Below are 24,238 nucleotides of genomic sequence, written 5' to 3' on the forward strand. Positions count from 1 at the left end.
CGGCTGCCGGCAGTGAAGACTGTAGGACCTTCCGACGTCAGCGTCACGTGACCCGTCACATGACTCTGACGTCAGCGAAGGTCCTTCATTCAACCGCGAAGTGCGCGGGAAGCCGGCAGGACGCAGCGCGGGCCGTCAGAAGGTGAGAATATATGTATTTTTTATTTTATTCTTTTTTTTTAAATGGTACCTGGGTCTGGATGAGAGTCCTCTCATCCACACCCGGGTACCATCCGCACATTAGACCGCATGAAAAGCGCATCAACATATACAGTGATGCGGATTCCATGCGGTCTAATGCAAGTCAATGGCGGCAAAAGAGCAGCGTTTCCGCAAAATTAATTGACATGCTGCGGATTTTTGACCGCAGCGTTTACGCTGCGGAAAAATCCGCATCATTGGCACAGCACATGCGGATTTCCATTGGGGAACATTGCTGCCCTTCTACCATGCGTTTTTCATGCGTTTCCGCGGCGTTTACGCAACTGCAAAAACGCCGCGGAAACGCATGAAAAACGCATCGTGTGAACTCAGCCTAATAATGAATAATAATAAAGTATACAGGCAGGTACTGGCAGGCACGGCAGGTACTGGAGAATTTAGATTGTGAGCCTCAATGGGGACAGTGATGATGATGTCTGTAAAGAGCTGTGGGAATAATGGCACCACAACATAAAGTGTTGTGGGGACTACTAATGAGAAGAGGCAACGGGGATAAGTAGTCGAAGGTTTGCAGTCCATCGGCCATGAACTACCGACATTGATGCATTGCTGACATAGATGCTGGATTAGGGTTCTGCAAATATTTTTTGCTCAATTCTACTAAGAATATTAAAACAAAACACATTGCCCCAAGGCAGAATCACATAAGTGTCGGGCAATCCCTCTAAAAGTATCATTATTAAAAATAATTTTTAAAAGATTTTATAAAACACATACAGTACAGACCAAACGTTTGGACACACCTTCTCATTTAAAGATTTTTCTGTATTTTCATGACTTTGAATATTGTACATTCACACTGAAGACATCAAAACTATGAATCAACACATGTCGAATTATAAAAAGTATGAAACAACTGAAAATATGTCTTATATTCTAGGTTCTTCAAAGTAGCCACCTTTTGCTTTGATGACTGCTTTGCACACTCTTGGCATTCTCTTGATGAGCTTTAAGAGGAAGTCACCAGAAATGGTTTTCACTTCACAGGTGTGCCTTGTCAGGTTTAATAAGTGGGATTTCTTGCCTTATAAATGGGGTTGGGACCATCAGTTGTGTTGTGCAGAAGTCAGGTGGATACACAGCTAATAGTCCTACGGAATAGACTGTTATAATTTGTATTATGGCAAGAAAAAAGCAACTAAGTAAAGAAAAACGAGTGCCCATCATTACTTTAAGAAATGATGTTCAGTCAGTCCAAAAAATTGGGAAAACTTTGAATGTGTCCCCAAGTGCAGTTGCAAAAACCATCAAGCGCTACAAAGAAACTGGCTCACATGAGGCCCGCCCCAGGAAAGGAAGACCAAGAGTCACCTCTGCTTCTGAGGATAAGTTTATCTGAGTCACCAGCCTCAGAAATCGCAGTTTAACAGCAGCTCAGATTAGAGACCAGGTCAATGCCACACAGAGTTCTAGCAGCAGACACGTCTCTACAACAACTGTTAAGAGGAGACTTTGTGCAGCAGGCCTTCATGGTAAAATAGCTGCTAGGAAATCACTGCTAATGACAGGCAACAAGCAGAAGATACTTGTATGGGCTAAAGAACACAAGGAATGGACATTAGACCAATGGAAATCTGTGCTTTGGTCTGATGAGTCCAAATTTGAGATCTTTGGCTCCAACCACCATGTCTTTGTGCGATGCAGAAAAGGTGAACGGATGGACTCTACATGACTGGTTTCCACCGTGAAGCATGGAGGAGGAGGTGTGATAGTGTGGGGGTGCTTTTCTGGTGACACTGTTGGGGATTTATTCAAAATTGAAGGCATACTGAACCAGCATGGCTACCACAGCATCTTGCAGCGGCATGCTATTCCATCCGGTTTGCGTTTAGTTGGACCATCATTTATTTTTCAATAGGACAATGAACCCAAACACAGCTCCAGGTTGTGTAAGGGCTATTTGACCAAGAAGGAGAGTGATGGGGTGCTACGCCAGATGACCTGGCCTCCACAGTCACCAGACCTGAACCCAATCGAGATGGTTTGGGGTGAGCTGGACCGCAGAGTGAAGGCCAAAGGGCCAACAAGTGCTAAGCATCTCTGGGAAGACCATTTCCGGAGACTACCTCTTGAAGCTCATCATGAGAATGCCAAGAGTGTGCAAAGCAGTCATTAAAGCAAAAGGTGGCTACTTTGAAGAACCTAGAATATAAGACATATTTTCAGTTGTTTCACACTTTTTTGTTAAGTATATAATTCCACATGTGTTAATTCATAGTTTTGATGCCTTCAGTGTGAACGTACAATTTTCATAGTCAAGAAAATACAGAAAAATCTTTAAATGAGAAGGTGTGTCCAAACTTTTGGTCTGTACTGTATATGTAAACTAGTGTTGAGCCACCCCCGTAGTGTTCGAGTTCGGTTCGTCGAACACCCGTGTGTTCGCCGAACTGTTCGTCGAACACCTTCGAACACCGTTAAAACCAATGGCAGGCAAACAAAAACACATAGAAACACATAGAAAACACCTTCAAAGGTGTCCAAAATCTGACAAACTGCTCAGAAGACACAACTAACACATGGAAAAGTGACAAGTACATATAGTCATGCGAAAATAAAAGAGGTGGAGGAGTAAAAGGAGGGGGAGACACAGATATAGGCATGTCATGCCCTTCTAAAATCCAAAAAGTGAGAAGCCGACACGGCCAGTCCGCTCCTGCCCGTGCCACCTCCGTGTCGCCGGGTTTGTGCCAGAGCCGCGGTGAACCCTGATGGCCAGCCCCCCTCTCCCAATACTGGTGCCTGTCCGCTGGTGGGTCGAGCGAGCCCCCCTGTGGTGGAGGCAGCTCTAAGCTTTTTAATTTAAATTGTCTCTCTAATTTGAATGAATACACTTTAAATCCATTTACAAGGATCTATTGGAGGGCAAGTCTCATGCCAGCAGCCGCGTAATTCCAGCTCCAGTAGCGTCCACTAAAGCTGCTGCAGTTAAAAAGCTTTTATAAGGATCGAGCTCGGCTGTCCACCGCAAGGCATCCTACTGCCAGTCCCAGCCCCTATGCCTTGGGGTGCCTCCTGATGCTCTTCACTGAGTATCCCATGGTCCCGAAGCATTTCCTTTGAAAAAATTAAGTGTCTAAACTACAGGTGGTGTTGCTTGCTTAACAGCCGGGATAATCCGCTGACTAGCAGACACTGCTACTAGGCACAAAGTATTTCCTGGGCTAGATGCAGTTTAAAATTTGTAATTAGATACTCTCGTTGGATGCTGAGAAAGCATTCCATAGAGTCTCCTGGCACGCCATATATGATTCTCTTAAAAAGCTTGGGGTAGGGGTCTAGGGGACCCTTTTATAGCCAAAATCACGGCCCTGTATCGCAATACGTCACCTAGGCTGAAGATAAATGGAACTGTAGCACCCTGAGGGCTCGGTTGCTACAGACGTATTGCACCTCACCCAGAGGTGTGATATCTCACTCTCAGGTAAGGATGGAGTGTGGATCAGGACCCGACACCTGCATGCATTACACCACATTGCCGTGGGGCAGGGCGACCAATATGCCCCTAAGATGGGCACGTCAGTCCCTGTCCCTGGCTGGAGTGGGGGGAGGGAACACTGAGAAAGGGGAACCCTGTAGTGCAGGAGCAGGGAGGAAGCAGTTCCTGGGTGCATTGAGAAGGGAGTATAAAAGGTGGGCACCATCTTAGTTCAGTGCAGAGAAGTCTGAGCAGAAGTGGCAGGGAGCAGGGGCTCTGCATGAGCTCTGCTCCGGAGGCGGGCCTAGTAACAGAGGCCCAGGCCTGGAAGAGGGAGAAGGAAGGAAGAGGAGCGGAGAAGGCTCCAGGAACGAGGAATGAAGGGATCCCAGGGGTGCGGACGGGCGAGTCGCCACCGCACGCCCGAATCCACCTGCGTGGAGGGGTCAGGCCAAAGGGGGAGACCGGTCCCCGAACTAGTGGAGGCAGGAAACGACCCTCAGCTAGAAACCGGAGGCTCTGACATTTTATGTGGCGCAGCCCCTCGCTACACCCGCTAGGAAGGCACCACATAGGGTCAGGGAAACTGGCGCCAAGTTTACCAAGAGGAGGCCCGAGGCAGCCGGACAGAAGTGTTGGTAAGAAAGGCCAGACAAGGGACACACAAAGGGGGTCCTGTGAAGTGCTCCAAAGTTATCTGGGAGTTGTCTGAGCCCCTCACCTGGTGAGCACAGTACGACGTGGGCAGCCGTTACCTGCAGACGTGGTCTGGATAATAAGAACTGTGAGTAAAGGCCCTGGACTGCATCACTGACTCCGTGTCGTTACTGCTGCTGCCCTGCACCATCACCCCCATCCTCCGCATACACTGCCCTGAGGCTATACTCCTCCCGTGGGGAGTTATGCTACGCTCTGCTGCACCCACAACACCAGCCTCAGCGGTCTGCCCTGTAGCGGCGGTTCACTCTGACCGCAATCCACGGGTGGCGTAGTCGGACATTTAAACATCAAAACCACATAAATAGTTCCGCCACTGGTTTGACCGCCCTGAGCCACGGAACCGGGTCGCCGCCACGAAGACTACAACCACCAGCATCCACCAAAAAGGGTCCGGCTCCGGGTGTCCCAAGGCCCAGGGGGTGCGTCAGAACATTTTCATCACCTTTCACAATCACCAATGGGACAAGGCAGGGATGTCCTCTGTCCCCTCTCTTATACATCCTAGTGACGGAGCACCTGCTCTCATCAATTCGCCATAACCCCAATATTAGGTGGATTGAGGTGGGAGGCACCGAGTACAAGTGCTCTCTATTTGCTGATGATGTCCTAGTATATATCACTCAATCACATATATCCATCCATGCTGTTATGGCTGAAATAGATCACTTTGTTACATGGTAAAATTTTAAAATCAATGCAGCGAAGTCTGAGGCCCTCGATGTCTCCCTCCCCAAATCCATATAGGATTCCATCCAGTCCAACTTTCCCTTTGCCTGGCCCTCACAGGGTATCAAATACTTAGGAATTCCTATTCATAGAGACCTCTCCCATCTATGTTATCTTAATTTTGGGCCCTTTATTGAACAACTCCATACAGACCACGGTTGGCAAGTTAGAACTGTAAGATTCACTACGTGAACCGCTGGTGTTTTGTGGAAAAGCACATGTACACCGCGTTCCAAATTATTATGCAAAAAGTGTTTAGGAGTGATAAGGGAAGAATTTGTTTGTTTGTCAGTTAAACTCATTGATGGTGATGTGTGTCAGGGCTCTTTATATCACTGTAAGCAATTGCAGACACCTGTGCTAATTAGTTTGGCAGGTGTGTCCAATGAAAGGCAAGACTACTTAAGAAGGCTCTCTCACATTATTAAGCAGCCTACATTTTCTGCCAAAATGGGAAAGAAAAAGGATGTGTCGGCTGCTGAGAAGCAACAAATTGTGGAGTGTTTAGGTCAAGGCATGACTACAATCAACATTGTGCGATGATCAGGATGAAGTGTCTTGGCAATCAAGAAGTATGTAGCTGATTCACAGTACACACGTGTGCGTGCTGATAAGGGCAAATTGAGGACTCTTTCCTACAGGCAATTACGTCAGGTTGAAAGAGCAGCGGCAAAAAAGCCTTGTCATAGCAGCAGACAAGTTTTTGAAGCTGCTTGTGCCTCCAACATCCCCCGAACAACAAGATGCAGGGTCCTTCAGAGGTTTGCAGCTGTGCATACGCCATCCTGTCGACCTCCTCTATCCACTTCACACAAGCAGAAATGGCTCCAGTGGGCCAAACATTACATGAAGACTGATTTCAAAACTGTTTTGTTCACGGATGAGTGCCGTGCAGCGCTCGATGGTCCAGATGGATGGAGTGGAGGATGGCTGGTTGATGGACACCCCACGCAAACACGGCTACAGCGCCAACAAGGAGGAGGTGGAGTAATGTTTTGGGCTGGAATCATGGGGAGAGAGATTGTCGGCCCCTTTAGGATCCCTGAAGGCGCTAAAGATGAACTCCATAATGTATGTGGATTTTCTCAAACAGCACTTCCTGCCATGGTTCAAGAAGAAGAACCGTGTATTTCACAGCAAGATCATTTTTCTGCATGATAATGCACCATCTCATGCTGCACATAAAACATCTGCATCTCTGGCTGATATGGGCATAAAAGGGGACAAACTTATGGTGTGATCCCCATGCTCCCCTGACCTCTACCCCATTCAGAACCTTTGGAGCATCATTAAAAGGAGTGTCTATGATGGCGGGAGGCAGTTCACATCTAAGCAACAGCTCTGGGAGGGTATTCTGTCCTCATGCAAAACAATTGAAGCAGAAACCATCCAAAATCTGACAAATTCAATGGACGAGAGAGTTCAGAAGCTCCTTTCGAACAAGGGGTCCTATGTGAAAATGTAACATCACCTAGAATAAAGTTTTGAGTTGAAAACTGTTTGATTTCAGTTTCTAACAACCTGCTAATGCTTATAATTTCAAAAATGACCATTTTTTTGGTCTTTATTAAAATGAAAAGGTTGATCGAAAAGTTTGGGGGATCTAAGAGTGTGGCAACCCAGTAGTCATGATTACTTCGAATTCTGACAATATGAGGGTCATGCTGCAGGTAGTGCAGCAAGAAGGCACTTATGTGTCTTGCGCATCTCGGAGCCCCAAAATTATTTTCCGGGCTAGATGCAGCTAAAAATTATTTTTAATTTTAAATCTGGTGGAGCTTATTATAGATGGCCTAATAGGATCAGTGCTGCACACTGCTACAAAGCCCAAATTATTTTCCAGTCAAGATACAGATAAACATGATTAGTAATTTGAAAGCTTAAAACGTTTGGTAGGGTGATTTTAACCAATCATCAAGCTTTTACTCTCCCCAGGATGACACAGGGGTAGAAAAGTCGTTTCGGATCCATGATTTGTTCATCTTTATGAACGTGAGTCTGTCTACATTATCAGTGGAGAGCCGTGTGCGCTTATCTGTCAGCACACCACCAGCAGCGCTGAACACACGTTCAGACAGAACGCTGGCTGCGGGGCATGACAAGATCTCCAAGGCGTAAGTGGCTAGCTCCGGCCATTTATCCAGATTGGAAGCCCAAAAAGAGCAAGGGTCCAGTGACACAGTCGTGGCTTCAATGTTTACTTGGAGATACTCCTGTACCATCGTCTCTAGGCGTTGACTATGTGTCAGACTTCTTGTCTCCTGTGGCCTTGCAAAGGATGGGCTAAAAAAGTGGTGAAATGATTCCGCAAAATTGATGTTACCAGCAGATACTGTGGTTCTGTTACGGTTTGAGTGCTGAACACTTGACGGTCCCACGGTTGGCAAGTTGGAACTGTGAGATTCACTACGTGCACCACTGGTATTTTGTGGAAAAGCACATGTAAGATTCTGCAACAGTCTCTGCTGATACTCCTGCATGCGTGCATCCCTTTCTATGGCAGGAATAATTTCTGCAAATTTACTTTTGTACCAGGGATCTAACAGTGTGGCAACCCAGTAGTCAGGATTATTTCTAATTCTCACAATTCGAGGGTCATGTTGCAGGTAGTGCAGCAAGAAGGCACTCATGTGTGTTGCGCATCCAGGAGCACCAAGTCCCTGTTGTGTTGGTGGCGAGGTAACAATCATGCTTCCTTCCTCTGTCCTCTCCCCCCAACCTCGCACAACAGAAATGTGATCAAGGTCTCCCTCATCTGATGAGTCTTCCATCAGTTCGTCCTCCACTTCTTCCTGGGCTCCTGCACCTTCCTCACTAGTTTGGCTGCTACCATGCGCCCTGGTAAAACCATCTCCCCCACCCTCACATGCCTGCCGCCTTGGTGCTGCCGACCTTCTGGACCTTGCAGATGTTAGCCCTTCCGCATACAACTCCTCCTCCTCTACTTCCTCCACCTCCTCTTGTGCCACCACCTGACTCCAAATTCTGTTTAACATGTGCTCCAGCATGTAAATCACCGGAATAGTCATGCTGATAATGGCATCGTCAGCACTAAACATCTTCGTCGCCATTTCAAAACTGTGCAGAAGGGTGCATAGGTCCCTGATCTGAGACCACTCCTCCAGCGTGATTTGCCCCACCTCTGAATCTCGTTGGCCCAGGCTATACGTCAGAACGTATTGCACCAGGGCTTGTCGGTGCTGCCACAGTCGCTGCAACATGTGCAGAGTTGAATTCCACCGGGTAGGCACATCGCATTTTAGCCGGTGAAGTGGCAGGCCCAACGACTTCTGTAGAGATGTAAGTCGCTGAGCTGCGGGATGCGAACGGCGGAAGTGAGCACACAGCGACCGTGCCCTCTGCAGAAGGCCATCTAGTCTGGGATAGTGGGCTAAAAATTGCTGGACAACCAGGTTCAACACGTGAGCCATACAAGGCACGTGTGTGACATTGCCCCGGCGAAGGGCCGCACCCAGGTTTGCAGCATTGTCGCACACGGCCTTCCCTGGTTTCAGGTCCAGTGGAGACAACCATTCATGAAATTGGTTCTCCAGAGCTGACCACAACTCCTCAGCTGTGTGACTCACATTTCCCAGACATTTCAATGTAAAAACCGCCTGATGACGTTGAGCCCTACTGCCAGCATAGTAAGGAGGTGTGCAGGATCCCTTCTGCGCAGTTAGAAAGCTTGTGGCATGACCAGACAGGCTTTGGGTGCAGGTGGAAGACCGAGAGGAGGTTGAGGAGGCAGAAGCAGTGGAGGAACTTTGACATAAAGAGGATTGACGCACAACTCGTGGGGACGGCAAGACTTGGACAGCAGCCCCTTGTCCTGCTGTCACCATAGTTACCCAGTGCCCAGTCAGCGACATGTAACGCCCCTGTCCATGCCTACTCGTCCAAGTGTCTGTGGTGAAATGCACCCTGTCACACACAGAGTTTCTCAAAGAAGCGGTGATGTTGTGTGCGACATGCTGGTGGAGCGCAGGCACACCTTTCTTTGAGAAGTAGTGCCGGCTGGGCATCTGGTACTGGGGCACTGCGACGGACATAAGGTCTCGAAAATCCTCTGTGTCCACCAGGCGGAAAGGCAGCATTTCTGTAGCCAAGAGCTTGCAGATGGTGAAATTCAACCTCTTAGCTTTCTCATGGCTAGGAGGAAATGGTCTTTTACTTGTCCACATCTGAGGGACCGAGGGCTGGCTATTGTGCTTAGACGGGGTTGATAAGGGTGTCCCCGGCAAACTGCCGGTCTGTGAGGAAGATGCAGGCGGACATGTTAGGTTGCCTTCATCCAAAGGTGGTGCTATCGATGTCGGACAGCGCTCAACACCAGCTGGTGTTACCACCTCCAAAGAAAATGATGACCTGCCAATCACGCTGGCTGTTGCGGGTAAAGAGGTGGCAGGTCTGCGCCCCAAAACAGATGTGACTGCTGTCCCCCCAGTCACAGAGGATGAAGAGGCCGCGGATGCACAAGATATGGCAGACGGTGGTTGGCCCGGCCGGCTAGGCCGCATTGTAGCACACTGAGCTTCCCACTGCAACTTATGCTTCATGTCCATGTGCCGGTTCATGCATGAAGTACTCAAACTATGTATTTTTTGGCCTCTACTTAGCTTTTGCTGACAAATGTTACAGATAACACGAGTTGGGTCATCTTTATCGATCTGAAAAAATGCCCAGGCTATGCAAGGCTTAGCACCCATGCGACCTGAAGAGCCACCACGACTTGTGGTGAGAGGCAGAGTTGTGTTTGAGGATGCAGTTGTTGACGTGCTTCCAGTACTACGTCTCTGTCCAGGAAGGCGCAACCTGACCTCGTCGTCACTAGCATCTTCCTCCACCTCCTCTGCTGACCTCATCTCTTGGCTGACTGTGGGTCGACAGTAAGTGGGATCTCCGACCTCATCATCATCACCCTGTGCGTTATCACACCCGTCGTCCTCAGAGCCAACCTGTTCCTGCCCTGACAAAAAACTAAAGTTGTCGCTCCAATCAGGTATTTGAGTCTTATCATCGTCTTCCTCATTGTCTCCACCAACAGGAGTTACAGTTTGGGAATGAGGGTCTACATTATGGTCAGAACCTTCTGCGTCTGGTCCTGGATCCGACTCATAAAGATTCTGGGCATCAGTGCAGATCATTTCCTCGTCTGGATTCACAGAAGCGCTGGAGTCGACCTCTGATTCCCAGGCTATAGTATGAGTAAACAGCTCTGCAGACTCAACCATCTGTTCTACCTCATACTCAGACGGGCAGCTGGAGATTTGGGAGCTGTGAGGAAGCAAGTGCGATTTGGGTGACACCTTTGAGGACTGGAGTATTTGTGATGTTGAAGTTGATGTGGAGGAGAGCCCACTTAAAGGAGCACTTGATATCCGTTGAAGCACCTGCTGTTTTTGTGCCTCATCTGGAATTTGTACCGATTGGCGTGGCCGTAAGAAAGGGATCTTATCACATTGTCCGCTAAAAGAAGTAGACATTTTAGTTTGGCTGGAAGATGGTCTTTCTTCTGCAGATGTTACTGTTGCTTTAACACCTACCCCACGGACACAACCTTTTTTCCCCTTCCCAACACGCCTATTCCCCTTTCCACCAGCAGCAGGCCTTTTTCCACTCATTTTGGTGGTTAACTAATTCACAACTCTGGAGTTGTTTGCACAAAAAAACAATGGATGGTAACCGAGCAGAGCTGAGTGGCCAAACTGTGGTATTAGGCCAAAACTATTGGCTGGGTTAGATGCAGAAAAAAATTATTTTGAATTTGCAACCTGATGGAGGTCAGTATAGATGGACTAATACAACAAGTCCCACACACAGCTAGAAGCCCAAATATTTTTTCAGAGGTACTGTAGATACAGATAAAAATTAGTTTTAATTTGCAACCTGATGGAGGTCAGTATAGATGGACTAATAGAGAAAGTCCGACACACTACTAGAAGGCCAAATATTTTTTCAGAGGTAGATGCAGAAAAAAATATATTCAGTTTGCAACCTGATGGAGGTCAGTATAGATGGATTAATAGAACAAGACCCACACACAGCTAGAAGCCCAATATTTTTTCAGAGGTAGATGCAGAAAAAACTATATTCAGTTTGCAACCTGATGGAGGTCAGTATAGATGGACTAATAGAACAAGTCCCACACACTGCTAGAAGCCCAAATATTTTTTCAGAGGTACTGTAGATGCAGATAAAAATTATTTTTAATTTGCAACCTGATGGAGGTCAGTATAGATGGACTAATAGAGAAAGTCCGACACACTACTAGAAGGCCAAATATTTTTTCAGAGCTAGATGCAGAAAAAAATTATATTCAGTTTGCAACCTGATGGAGGTCAGTATAGATGGACTAATAGAGAAAGTCCGACACACTACTAGAAGTCCAAATATTTTTTCAGAGGTAGATGCAGAAAAAAATATATTCAGTTTGCAACCTGATGGAGGTCAGTATAGATGGACTAATAGAACAAGTCCCACACACTGCTAGAAGCCCAAATATTTTTTCAGAGGTACTGTAGATGCAGATAAAAATTAGTTTTAATTTGCAACCTGATGGAGGTCAGTATAGATGGACTAATAGAGAAAGTCCGACACACTACTAGAAGGCCAAATATTTTTTCAGAGATAGATGCAGAAAAAAATATATTCAGTTTGCAACCTGATGGAGGTCAGTATAGATGGATTAATAGAACAAGACCCACACACAGCTAGAAGCCCAATATTTTTTCAGAGGTAGATGCAGAAAAAAAAATATTCAGTTTGCAACCTGATGGAGGTCAGTATAGATGGATTAATAGAACAAGACCCACACACAGCTAGAAGCCCAATATTTTTTCAGAGGTAGATGCAGAAAAAACTATATTCAGTTTGCAACCTGATGGAGGTCAGTATAGATGGACTAATAGAACAGGTCCCACACACTGCTAGAAGCCCAAATATTTTTTCAGAGGTACTGTAGATGCAGATAAAAATTATTTTTAATTTGCAACCTGATGGAGGTCAGTATAGATGGGCTAATAGAGAAAGTCCGACACACTACTAGAAGGCCAAATATTTTTTCAGAGCTAGATGCAGAAAAAAATTATATTCAGTTTGCAACCTGATGGAGTTCAGTATAGATGGACTAATAGAGAAAGTCCGACACACTACTAGAAGGCCAAATATTTTTTCAGAGGTAGATACAGAAAAAAATATATTCAGTTTGCAACCTGATGGAGGTCAGTATAGATGGACTAATAGAACAAGTCCCACACACTGCTAGAAGCCCAAATATTTTTTCAGAGGTACTGTAGATGCAGATAAAAATTAGTTTTAATTTGCAACCTGATGGAGGTCAGTATAGATGGACTAATAGAGAAAGTCCGACACACTACTAGAAGGCCAAATATTTTTTCAGAGGTAGATGCAGAAAAAAATATATTCAGTTTGCAACCTGATGGAGGTCAGTATAGATGGATTAATAGAACAAGACCCACACACAGCTAGAAGCCCAATATTTTTTCAGAGGTAGATGCAGAAAAAAATATATTCAGTTTGCAACCTGATGGAGGTCAGTATAGATGGACTAATAGAGAAAGTCCGACACACTACTAGAAGGCCAAATATTTTTTCAGAGGTAGATGCAGAAAAAAATATATTCAGTTTGCAACCTGATGGAGGTCAGTATAGATGGACTAATAGAACAAGTCCCACACACTGCTAGAAGCCCAAATATTTTTTCAGAGGTACTGTAGATGCAGATAAAAATTAGTTTTAATTTGCAACCTGATGGAGGTCAGTATAGATGGACTAATAGAGAAAGTCCGACACACTACTAGAAGGCCAAATATTTTTTCAGAGGTAGATGCAGAAAAAAATATATTCAGCTTGCAACCTGATGGAGGTCAGTATAGATGGATTAATAGAACAAGACCCACACACAGCTAGAAGCCCAATATTTTTTCAGAGGTAGATGCAGAAAAAAATATATTCAGTTTGCAACCTGATGGAGGTCAGTATAGATGGATTAATAGAACAAGACCCACACACAGCTAGAAGCCCAATATTTTTTCAGAGGTAGATGCAGAAAAACTATATTCAGTTTGCAACCTGATGGAGGTCAGTATAGATGGACTAATAGAGAAAGTCCGACACACTACTAGAAGGCCAAATATTTTTTCAGAGCTAGATGCAGAAAAAAATTATATTCAGTTTGCAACCTGATGGAGGTTAGTATAGATGGACTAATAGAGAAAGTCCGACACACTACTAGAAGGCCAAATATTTTTTCAGAGGTAGATGCAGAAAAAAATATATTCAGTTTGCAACCTGATGGAGGTCAGTATAGATGGATTAATAGAACAAGACCCACACACAGCTAGAAGCCCAATATTTTTTCAGAGGTAGATGCAGAAAAAACTATATTCAGTTTGCAACCTGATGGAGGTCAGTATAGATGGACTAATAGAACAAGTCCCACACACTGCTAGAAGCCCAAATATTTTTTCAGAGGTACTGTAGATGCAGATAAAAATTAGTTTTAATTTGCAACCTGATGGAGGTCAGTATAGATGGACTAATAGAATGATGCTATGCCCAAAAGATTTTACTTCACTAGGTGCAGTAAAAAAATTGGTATTCTATACACAGGTGGTATATCTTGCAACACAGATAGGCTACTCCACTGACTAACACACTCTGCAATAGGCCAAAAAGGATTAGCTTTGCTAGATTCAGCCAAATGCTGTGAAAAAAACTTGCACAGCACTGGCACAGACCTGCCTGGCAAAAACTGATAGGAACTGATGTAACCTAGTCCTGAAAAGGACTCCAATTACAATTAGTCTTTACTCCCACAATCTATCTATTTAAGAGCACAGACCTCCCTGATAAAAGTCGTAGGAAATGCTGTAACCTAGTCCTTAAAAGGACTGCAATCACAACTATTCCCTACTCCCAAGCTATCTGTATATTTGTGCGAAAATTGGCTTGAAATTAACAAATTGCAGCAGTGAGAAAATGGTGGCGACGGGGAAAATGGCTTGGTCTTATAGGGCAAGGACATGTGACATACACTGCCAATGACACATGCCCTTGCTTGTGTGAAAAAAAGCATTTCGCTCCGTGTGTGCGCTGCTGATAGGCTGACAGATTGCACCTCCCCACTGTAAATGCGGGAAAGAGAAAAAAAAATGGAGATCTTCATTGTTCCTGCAGAGATCCATCCCCTGCCCCTCCCCCCACCCCGCTGTGCACTCAAACTGCGTATTAACATTAATTTTCATCATTACTGAGAAAAAATCCAGTTATGATTTTGGTGCACGAACAGTTATCGAACATAACCTCGAACAGCCGAATTTTTCTCAAATTGTTCGTGTTCGCCGAACGGCTCGAACACCGCCCAAAACAGCTCGAATTTGAGATTGGCGAACAGTTCGAGTAGAACAACGCTCATCTCTAATGTAAACATAAAATAAAACGGTAGATCAATACAAGGGAGGTGCAGAGGCCACTAGACAAAAGCAACAATACTGGGACACGTCACACATAACAATGCTATCAAAAAATACAAGCAAAAACAAGTAACAACCTGTCTGTGCTTTTAAAGATGACAAAAAAGCAATGTAATCCAATCATGCCTCAATGTCACTTAGTGAATGAATAAGGTCCATCTTTTATAGATTTTAACAGTTCATAAAATTCTCAAATAATACATTATCAGATAACAACTGTGTATCACTGTGCCTTAATGCATGTTTTACCCTGCTTCATCAGGGGGCATCAATCTGTTTGCTTAACATTACTGTAAATATTAGTTGTCTCCTTCTTCATGCAAGCTATCAGTTTCATGTTTTTTTTCCCCACGGTCTCATTAATGACTTTATCCCATGTATACTATTGTAATATATCTGCTTATCACGAGGTTTACATTTACCACATTTTTATTATTATTTATTTTTATTACAGCTGAAAGCCACCTATCGTGTAACTGTACCATGGATCTTTGTGACAACTTTAGGAAAGGAATCTATTACATCTACCCATTCTACATTGAATATCAGATCTTAGCCTCGGCCATGCTGTATGTACTGTGGAAGAACATAGGGAACAATCTTGGATATTGTCATCATAGATCGAAGCTTAATTTTCGAGGGGTGGTCCCTGGCACACTTTTAGGATCCACTGTGGTAGCTGCAACAATTGCTGTGGTGGTAACATACCTAATGAATATAGGACGATCAAAAAATAACAGCGAATCCGCTTTGAGTATCTTCTACTTCTATTGTATCGCTGTCCTAAGCTTCATGTGCATAGTATCAATAATTGGCCTTGCAATATATAAACTGGATAACATACGTACCATGAAAGAGAAAAGCCCAGCAGTAAAGCTGGATGAAAGCCTACTGGTGGGTTCTGCCATTGGATCTTGGATTACATCATGGGGCTCCATTATTGCTATAATATTTACTAGTAGCCACCCTGCTTATACCTGGTACACTTTACCCTACTCCATACTCATGATATTAGAGAAATACCTACAAAACATGTTCATAATTACATACATAAACAAAAAAGACAAGAAAAGTGCTAAGATACCGCACGTGGAAATATCTGTGATGGCAGCTGATGGCAGCTGTTCTGATGCAAGTATAGAATTCAGAAAAGATAATGAAGACAAGATGCAAAATCTCAAACACAGCAACAGCCACAATGCCACAAAGCAAGAAGGCATTTCTACGAATAATAAGTCTCCCGATTCAAGCGCAAAATTTAAGAAAGCAATCCTGAAAAACATTACAATTGCTTTGTTTCTATGCAACATTTCTGTAAGTATATGGCAATTAGTATAGAGGAGCACACAGTAGTTTTAGTAAAGTTTTAGATTACAACAATATTTTTAAATGGTAGCAAAACAATACATTTTTGCAAGCACAGCCATATAATTTCTTCAATGTTTTATGCCCTCCGTCTATAACTAAGCTGTGAGCTGTGACGTCCCCTCACTATCCAGATTCGCCATGAAATTGCTTCTGCATTTCCTGCTTTTGCTTTTACACAGGCTATGTTGGTTCTTCGTTATCAGATGTTTTATACCACATTATGTTATATTAGCAAACCATTATGGGGAAGCCTGCCTAACTACGCCTGAGGTCATCTGAGCCTTCTCTTGCTTGTGCAGTCTTCTTCATAGTGTAAATTGGCATCAGTCATTTTTAGCAATTCACTCAAAGCAAATAGTTTAGAATTTGCCAGGTCCATCGAATTCCCAAAAATTTGACATGAATTTATTTTGCAATGAATTAATGGGCTCAGCTTTAAATACAACTGTTCTATGTGGTGATTTGCATCACGTACTGAACATATGATAAAACTGAACCCAAAAAGAAAGTAAAGGCTAGAAAGAAGGAAACAAAAGGGAAGGACAAGGAGAAATGGAACAGTTAGTTTGACTGGAAGGCAGGAAAAGCTAAGAGTGTGCATCTATCATAAATGTGCATTAACAGGTGAGAGCTCCTTGATGTCTAGGTGGAACATAATTTTTCAAAGTGTTGCATTTCGAGGCAGTGTTCCATGGTTTGCATGTTTTTTATATGGTGTAGTGTGGCGGTGTTCACACTGTGCAGTAATGAGGCATTGACCCAAGGAAAGTCCAACTTAAATGGCTTTATTTGGCAAAACTCACAACTCAAAAGCAAAGGCTGTCCTCTGGATCACAGCTGGGATATCCACACAATCCATGTAAACCTGTTTCTGTGGGAGACGGCCGCGCCGTTTCACTTAGGGTGCGTCAGATACGTTGCCTTCACAGGCCTGTGTTCAGCTTCACACAAACTTGCAGAGCTTCCTGCTATGCTCCTAGCAGTTCCAACACTGACACTCCCAAACCTTTACTGCAGGTTTTTAAAAGGAATCTGTGGCCATGAGCCACTTATAAGACCCGGGCTGGAGAGAGTGGCCCGCCCCACTGCCATCCTGTAGTCCACTCCAAGAATAAAAGCCCATGCCAGGTTTTCTTAAATCCAACTTAGACAAATAGCTTGACTAAGTTCAAACTTTACTTTTACACTGCACTGCAATTACACCTGTGTCTGTGATAGCAATGCACTCCAGCGGGTTCAAAATGCTTCTATGCGCATCCTGGGGGATACATACCGTCCCTCGCATATAATCCCTCTCACTGCCTCACATATCCCCCCCTCTGTTCAAACTTGTGGGATTGAACACTTGTCACATAGAGGGTGCCCGTGACAGGGCATCCGCATTTACCTGGACTTCCCAGCTCGATGTTCCACTGAGAAACTAAAATTTTGCAATGATAGGAACCATCTTGTGACTTGAGCATTCCTCTCCTTGGCATTTCTCATCCATACCAAGGTTGAATGGTCCGTCAAAAAGCAAAACTGTCGCCCGAGCAAATAATAGCGTAGGGACTCCAAGGCCCATTTAATAGCCAGGCACTCTTTCTCCACTACGCTATAATTTTTCTCTGCCGGGGTAAGTTGCCTACTCAAGTAGGTGACCGGATGTTCCTCTCCTTTCACCTCTTGTGACAGTACCGCTCCTAGGCTTACCTCAGAAGCATCCGTTTGCACGATGAAGCCTTTCTTGAAGTTGGGGCTGGTGAGGACCGTCTGTCTGCACAATGCCAACTTCATGGACTGGAATGCTTCCTCCGCCTGAAGGTTCCACCGAACCATGACCAACTTCTTCCCCTTTAGGAGATCGGCCCGGGGTGCTGATCTCCCAGCAAAATTAGGTATAAACCGGCAGTAGTACCCAATGATGCCGAGAAACGCTCTCACCTGTTTGGTAGTCAAAGGCCTGTTTTGAATGGCCTCAATCTTGTTTACTTGGGGTTTGATAACCCCACGGCCAATCACATACCCTAAGTATTGGGCTTCCTTGAGACCTATCGCACATTTTTTTGGGTTCGCTGTTAACCCCGCGACTCTGAGTGAATCCAGCACTGCATGTACCTGGGACAGGTGGGTATGCCAGTCGGTACTAAAGATGGTGATATCAACTAAATATGCCGACGCGTACTTCTGATGAGGCTCTAACACTATGTCCATCAACCTCTGGAAGGTGGCTGGGGCCCCATGTAATCCAAAAGGCAAGACTACATAGTGATAGAGGCCCTCTGGTGTTAGAAAGGCGGTCTTTTCTTTTGCTGATTCTGGCAGTGGCACCTGCCAGTAACCCTGGGTCAGATCGAGTGTGGTGAAGTACTGGGCCTGCCCCAGTCTCTCGATCAGCTTGTCTACCCGAGGCATTGGATAAAGGTCAAATTTTGACACCTCATTCAATTTCCGGAAGTCATTACAAAATCGTAATGATCCGTCTGGCTTCGGAATCAGCACAATGGGGCTAGCCCACTCACTCCTGGACTCCTCGATGACTCCTAACTTAAGCATCTGTTTTACTTCAGTCACAATAGCTTGCCTCTGGGCCTCTGGCACACAGTGCGGTTTCATTCGCACCCTCACCCGAGGTTCGGTGACAATGTCATGTTGGATGACAGAGGTGCAGCCGGGTAGTTTGGAGAATACATCCATATTCTGCTGCACTAATCTCCGAGCCTCCTGCCGCTGCTGCTTAGTGAAAACATCACTTATCTTTACCTCTCCTGCGGCCTCCTCCCGGGCCGGCATTGGAGGGTCCACAGATGAGACGTTCGGAGTCACCTCCGTTACTATATACTCCCGGTCTTTCCAGGCTTTAAGCAGATTTACGTGATATAACTATTCAGGTTTCCTCTTCCCGGGTTGGTTCACTCTGTTATTCACCTCCCCAACCGTTTCCCGGACTTCATATGGCCCTTGCCACTTGGCCAAATGCTTAATCTCTGCAGTGGGCACTAATACCAATACCCGATCCCCTTTAAAGGATCTAACCATGGCCTTTCTATTATATGCCCGGCTCTGCGCTGCCTGAGCATCCTGGAGGGGTTCCTTTACTAAGGGCATGATCGCTGCGATCCTGCATATTTGCCACATGTTCTATTATACTCCTATGTGGGGTAGACCCCTGTTCCCATGTCTCCTTGGCTACGTCTAGCAGACCCCTAGGATGCCTGCCATACAATAGCTCAAAGGGTGAGAAGCCTGTGGAAGACTGTGGCACCTCGCAGACAGCGCACATCAAATAGGGCAGTAACATGTCCCAATCCCTCCCGTCTTTGGAAACCACTTTTTTAGCATAGATTTAAGTGTCTTATTAAATATCTCCACCAACCCATCGGTCTGTGGGTGGTACACCGATGTGCGCAACTGTTTAATTCGGAGCAGCTTACATAGCTCCCATGTCACCTTGGACATAAAAGGAGTCCCCTGATCTGTAAGGATCTCCATAGGTAGCCCAAGGCGGCAGAATATTGCTCGAGGGCGATTCGTTTTGCTGAAGTGTGGCAAAGTGGTATTGCCTCTGGGTAACGGGTGGCATAATCTACTACCACCAAAATATGTTGGTGGCTATGGGCGGATTTTACTATAGGCCCCACCAGATGCATCGCAATCCGCTCAAATGATACCTCTATAATGGGTAGAGGTACCAATGGACTCCGGAAATTTGCAGTGGGTGTGGTAAATTTATACTCGGGACATGACTCACAATACCTAAGTACCTCTGTGTAAATCCCAGGCCAAAAGAACCACTGCAGAATACGTTCTTGTGTTTTCTTTACCCTTAAGTGTCCACCCAGCAGGTGTGTGTGGGTCATCTCTAGCACCATGTGATGGTACGACTGAGGCACTACTAGTTGTTCCATGACCTTGTCCCGGATTTTGTCAACCCGATAGAGTAACTCTTGGTTGACCACCATTCATGGAAAGACGGTCTCTGCACCCGGTTGCTGAGCCACCCCATTTACCTCTATTACCCTTTCCCGGGCCCGGGTCAGGGTAGGATCCTGCAGCTGAGCTATCTCAAACATTCCCCGGGACACTTCCAGCTCTGGGATTTATGGGGTCTCCTTGAGTTCTCCTTCCAATACCTCTAGGGGAAACCTATCGGGGTTACACTCTGTCCCTAAGTTGGTGACCCCTACGGCAGGTATCCCTGACTCTGGATCTTCGGGTTCCTCACTCGGAAAGACATTTACCCTGGGAGGGTTATTTCTATTCACCCAAGGGACCAAAACAGAGGCAAGTCTCTTTCCAAAACAGTCCCATAAGGCAGTGTCTTCACCACTCTCCCCACATGTTTCACCTCCCCACATGGAGTGGAAAAAGTAACCTCCGCGGTTGGGTATTCTCGGAGGTCCCCATGTATGCAAACAACCCCGAATTTCCGTTCACTGGGGCTGTCCCCAGCAACCAGTGACCCATGGGCCAGAGTCACTAGGCTCCCTGAGTCCAAGAGAGCCTCCGTCTGGAACCCGTTGATGAGTATTGGGCACAGTTGGGGTTCGCTGCATGCAGCATCTGCAGTTGCAGTGCAGAATGTCTGGGCATACATTAAGACTCTGCGCGTAAACCCGCAGTCCATAGATTCCGCCGTCAGGGGGCAGTTGGCGCCACATGTCCTGGCCCTTTGCATCTCCAGCACCTGATAGTGGAGGCACCGTTAGTCTTTGAGACCGTTTTAGGCGAAACTGGTCTCCTGGTATTCTCTCTCCGGGGTACCCCCTCAGTATATACTAGGTGCTGACCATCCCCAGCAGAGGGACACAACCCTTTCCCCGGTTCCTGAGCATGCAGGGTCCGGCGTGACAGCTGCAATGGGGCAGAGTCCCGTATATAGTCCTGAGTGGCCGTGTACCGCTCGATCAGGCTTACCACCTGGTCTAGAGTGCCAAGGTCCCCTTCCCCCACCCAACACTGTATCGCGGTTGGCAGAGCTCTCACTAGCCAGTCGACCACTACCCTCTCCACCATCTGGACGAGAGTCAAGGTCTCAGGCTGGAGACACCTTTTCACTAGCTGCAGCCAGTCATATGCCTGAGACCTGGCGGATCGGGCCTCCACAAAGGTCCATGAAAACATCCGTTGGGCTCTCACATTGGTATTAACCCCCATTCGGGCAAGGATCTCACCTTTCAGCTTCCCATAGCCCTGGGCATCCTCCCGACTGAGGTCAAAGTAGGCCTTCTGCGTGTCACCCATCATGAATGGAGCCACCACTTCAGCCCACTGCTTGGCTGGCAGGTTCTCCTGCTCTGCTTTGCGCTCATGAGGAAGGCTTCCAGGTCATCCTCCGGACTCAGCTTCCTCAACGCGGAACGGACCTTGTCCTGGGCCTCACGACGTTTCGGGGTTGGTGTTGGTGGCGTCTCTCGCAGAGCCGCAATCTGCTGCAACAGGTTATTAGTTGTTGTTGTTGCTGTGTGAGGACCAGCTGTCTCAGGATTTCCTCCATCTTGTCAGCAGGCCTGGGCTGCAGAGTGGCAGGCCTAATGACAGACATGCAGCTGGCGTTGGGGTATGCCTCAGTTCACACTGCCCGCATTCTCCACTATATTGTAGTGCAGCGGTGTTCACACTGTGCAGTAATGAGGCAGTGACCCAAGGAAAGTCCAACTTAAATGGCTTTATTTGGCAAAACTCACAACTCAAAAGCAAAGGCTGTCCTCCGGATCTCAGCCGGGATATCCACACAGTCCACGTAAACCTGTTGCCGTGGGCTGACGGCCGCACCATGTCACTTAGGGTGCGTCAGATACGTTGCCTTCACAGGCCTGTGTTCAGCTTCACACAAGCTTGCAGAGCTTCCTGCTATGCTCCTAGCAGTCCTAACACTGACACACCCAAACCTTTACTGCAGGTTTATAAAAGGAATCTGTGGCCATGAGCCACTTGTAAGACCCGGGCTGGAGGGAGTGGACCGCCCCACTGCCATCCTGTAGTCCACTCCAAGAATAAAAGCCCATGCCAGGTTTTCTTAAATCCAACTTAGACAAATAGCTTGACTAAGTTCAAACTTTACTTTTACTCTGCACTGCAATCATTGCTGTGTCTGTGATAGCAATGTGCTCCAGTGGGTTCAAAATGCTTCTATGCGCATTCTGGGGGATACATACCGTCCCTCGCATATGATCCCTCTCACTGCATCACAATGGTTATATATAGGTATATACTTCCTTGGGGGAGCAGTTCGCTTCCAGAATATGGCAATAAGGATGTGAAGGATAATCTAGCACTAGATTAGTCAAAATGTTTTGGAGAAAGTAGGTCAGTAGGTTTTGGGGAATGGTTACACCAAACAAGACTTTGAGCAAAGATTGGATTACAGTCCAGAAGTGAGTAATTTGAGAGCATTTCCCAAAAGTTTTGTAGAGGAACCGCTTAGAAATTACAGCCCCAGAATACTTCTGGAATAGAGTTATTGTGCCAATGCAAAATTGCTGGTATATGTTTTTTTCATAGTTTGCCAGCATTGCAGCACCTGTAGCGATGGTATCAATGCACTGAGTAAATTCTCAGTAACCATTAAAACAGGTATATAACCAAAAATAAATAGGACATTTTCAACCTAGACCCCACAGCACTCATGTGGGCTTCCCCTATCACATACTGTATAAGCATTTGCACCTGAGGTTTCATACTAATCTGCTAGCTGAAGGTCGGTTCACACGACCGACGTCTCCGCATCCGTGAAAAACGGTCTAATTATTCTGATGAGACTTTGATCAGAGTTTGATCAGAGTAGCATTAGTTTTTCTCGGACGTGGAGAAAAAAACAGTTTCTCCACCTTTGTCCATTCTATCAGTCAGTGAAAATTGGACCGCAATTGGATGTCATCTGAGCTTGGTCCTATTTTTTTTTCATAGACCCAATGACTTGCAACACTCAGATCAAAATTGGACATGTCTTCGACTTTTTCAGCAGGCCACTCAGTCTGAGAAAAAAATTGGACATGTGCACAGCTCCATAGAATAGCACAGGTATGGGCGCTATCTGTGAAAAACAAGAAAATTGGTTGTGTGCAAAAGCCCTAACAGTAAGCAAATGTTGGCACATTTCCTCTTGGTCTGTACTCTCCTTGTTGAGATGCAGCTAATTAGGATTCTTTAGAGCAATGCTCTCTTGGACAAATAGTCACAATATTCTTCCTTCTGGAGCAGATCTGTTTTAGACACATGTACCTGTATAATTTAGTAATACACTTGTATACTATATACACAGTACTAACACATGCAGTTTTTTCTTCCAGCTTTGGATACCCCCAGCTTTTGGATGTCGCCCGCAGTACGATAATGGATTGGAAGCGATTGTGTTTGGGTTCATACCCTGGATTATCATTGTAGATATTGCTGTTCCATTTTCCATCTTTTACAGAATGCACTCTGCTTACTCCTTGTTTGATGTATACTGTAAAATAGGTTCTTTCTGAAAAGTCATGAAGAATTACGGGTTTATTTTATAAATCATGATAATTTATGCATAAGAAACTACACAGAGAAAAAACAGGACTCCATAGAAAAAGCTCATAATTCCCCAATGAGTACTACTAAATGTTGTTTTATCTTTTTTTAACGGCCTTTGGCTCGATGTTGAGCCATGGCGACTTGATGGATGAGCGATCTGTAGGAAGATCGATCTTGTGCAAACCTAGATAGGTCCACCAGGGTCTTCTCCACCGTTATCTTGATTGTATCAAGCCATTGGCTTGCCGGTCTTCCTCTTCACCGTGTTCCTTATATTCTTCTGACCATGATGTCCTTCTCCAGTGATTGCTACCTTCGTATGATTTGTCCAGAGTAGGCAAGTCGTAGTTTGGTGATTCTTGCTTCCAGGAACATGTCCCGCATGATTTGTTCCAAAATTGATTGAATTGCTACTATATGTACCATGCCTTTATTAGTTAACGGATTGATTACTTTTGTACAATTACTTTATTGATTAAAAGGACCCTCCCCCAATAATAACACACTAATATAATGTTGTTACTCTACCTCTAAAGATGAGCTTGTTAATTATGTGGTGTCTCTTGAAAACATTGAGTTGTATAATCTATGAATATTTTGGAGATCTTTCCACTTTTAACTGGATAATCTTTTCTCATATTTCCAGTGTCTACATTGTGTGTCGTATAATGATAGTAATAATAGAATAAAAGTTTTTTTGATTAATGTGTAATACAGAAAATAAAAAAATAGTATCTATCTATCTATCTATCTATCTATCTATGAATATTTTGGAGATTATGAATAATCTTTCCACTTTTAA

General features: G+C 45.4%; 1 protein-coding gene across 1 annotated transcript in view; it reads left to right on the forward strand.

Moving 5' to 3' along the window:
- Positions 1-23,402, forward strand: part of LOC141191640 (proton channel OTOP1-like) — a 100,329-nt gene extending 76,927 nt beyond the window's left edge. The window contains exons 6-7 of the mRNA XM_073661614.1: positions 15,038-15,897; positions 23,223-23,402. Of these exons, the coding sequence (XP_073517715.1) occupies positions 15,038-15,897; positions 23,223-23,402 (1,040 nt within the window). The remainder of the gene's footprint in view (positions 1-15,037; positions 15,898-23,222) is intronic.
- Positions 23,403-24,238: the final 836 nt, after the last annotated feature.

Source organism: Phyllobates terribilis, unplaced genomic scaffold (genome assembly GCF_046119375.1).
Source record: "Phyllobates terribilis strain yellow unplaced genomic scaffold, ASM4611937v1 Scaffold_1__5_contigs__length_1240528914, whole genome shotgun sequence".
In the NCBI taxonomy this organism is placed as follows: domain Eukaryota; kingdom Metazoa; phylum Chordata; class Amphibia; order Anura; family Dendrobatidae; genus Phyllobates; species Phyllobates terribilis.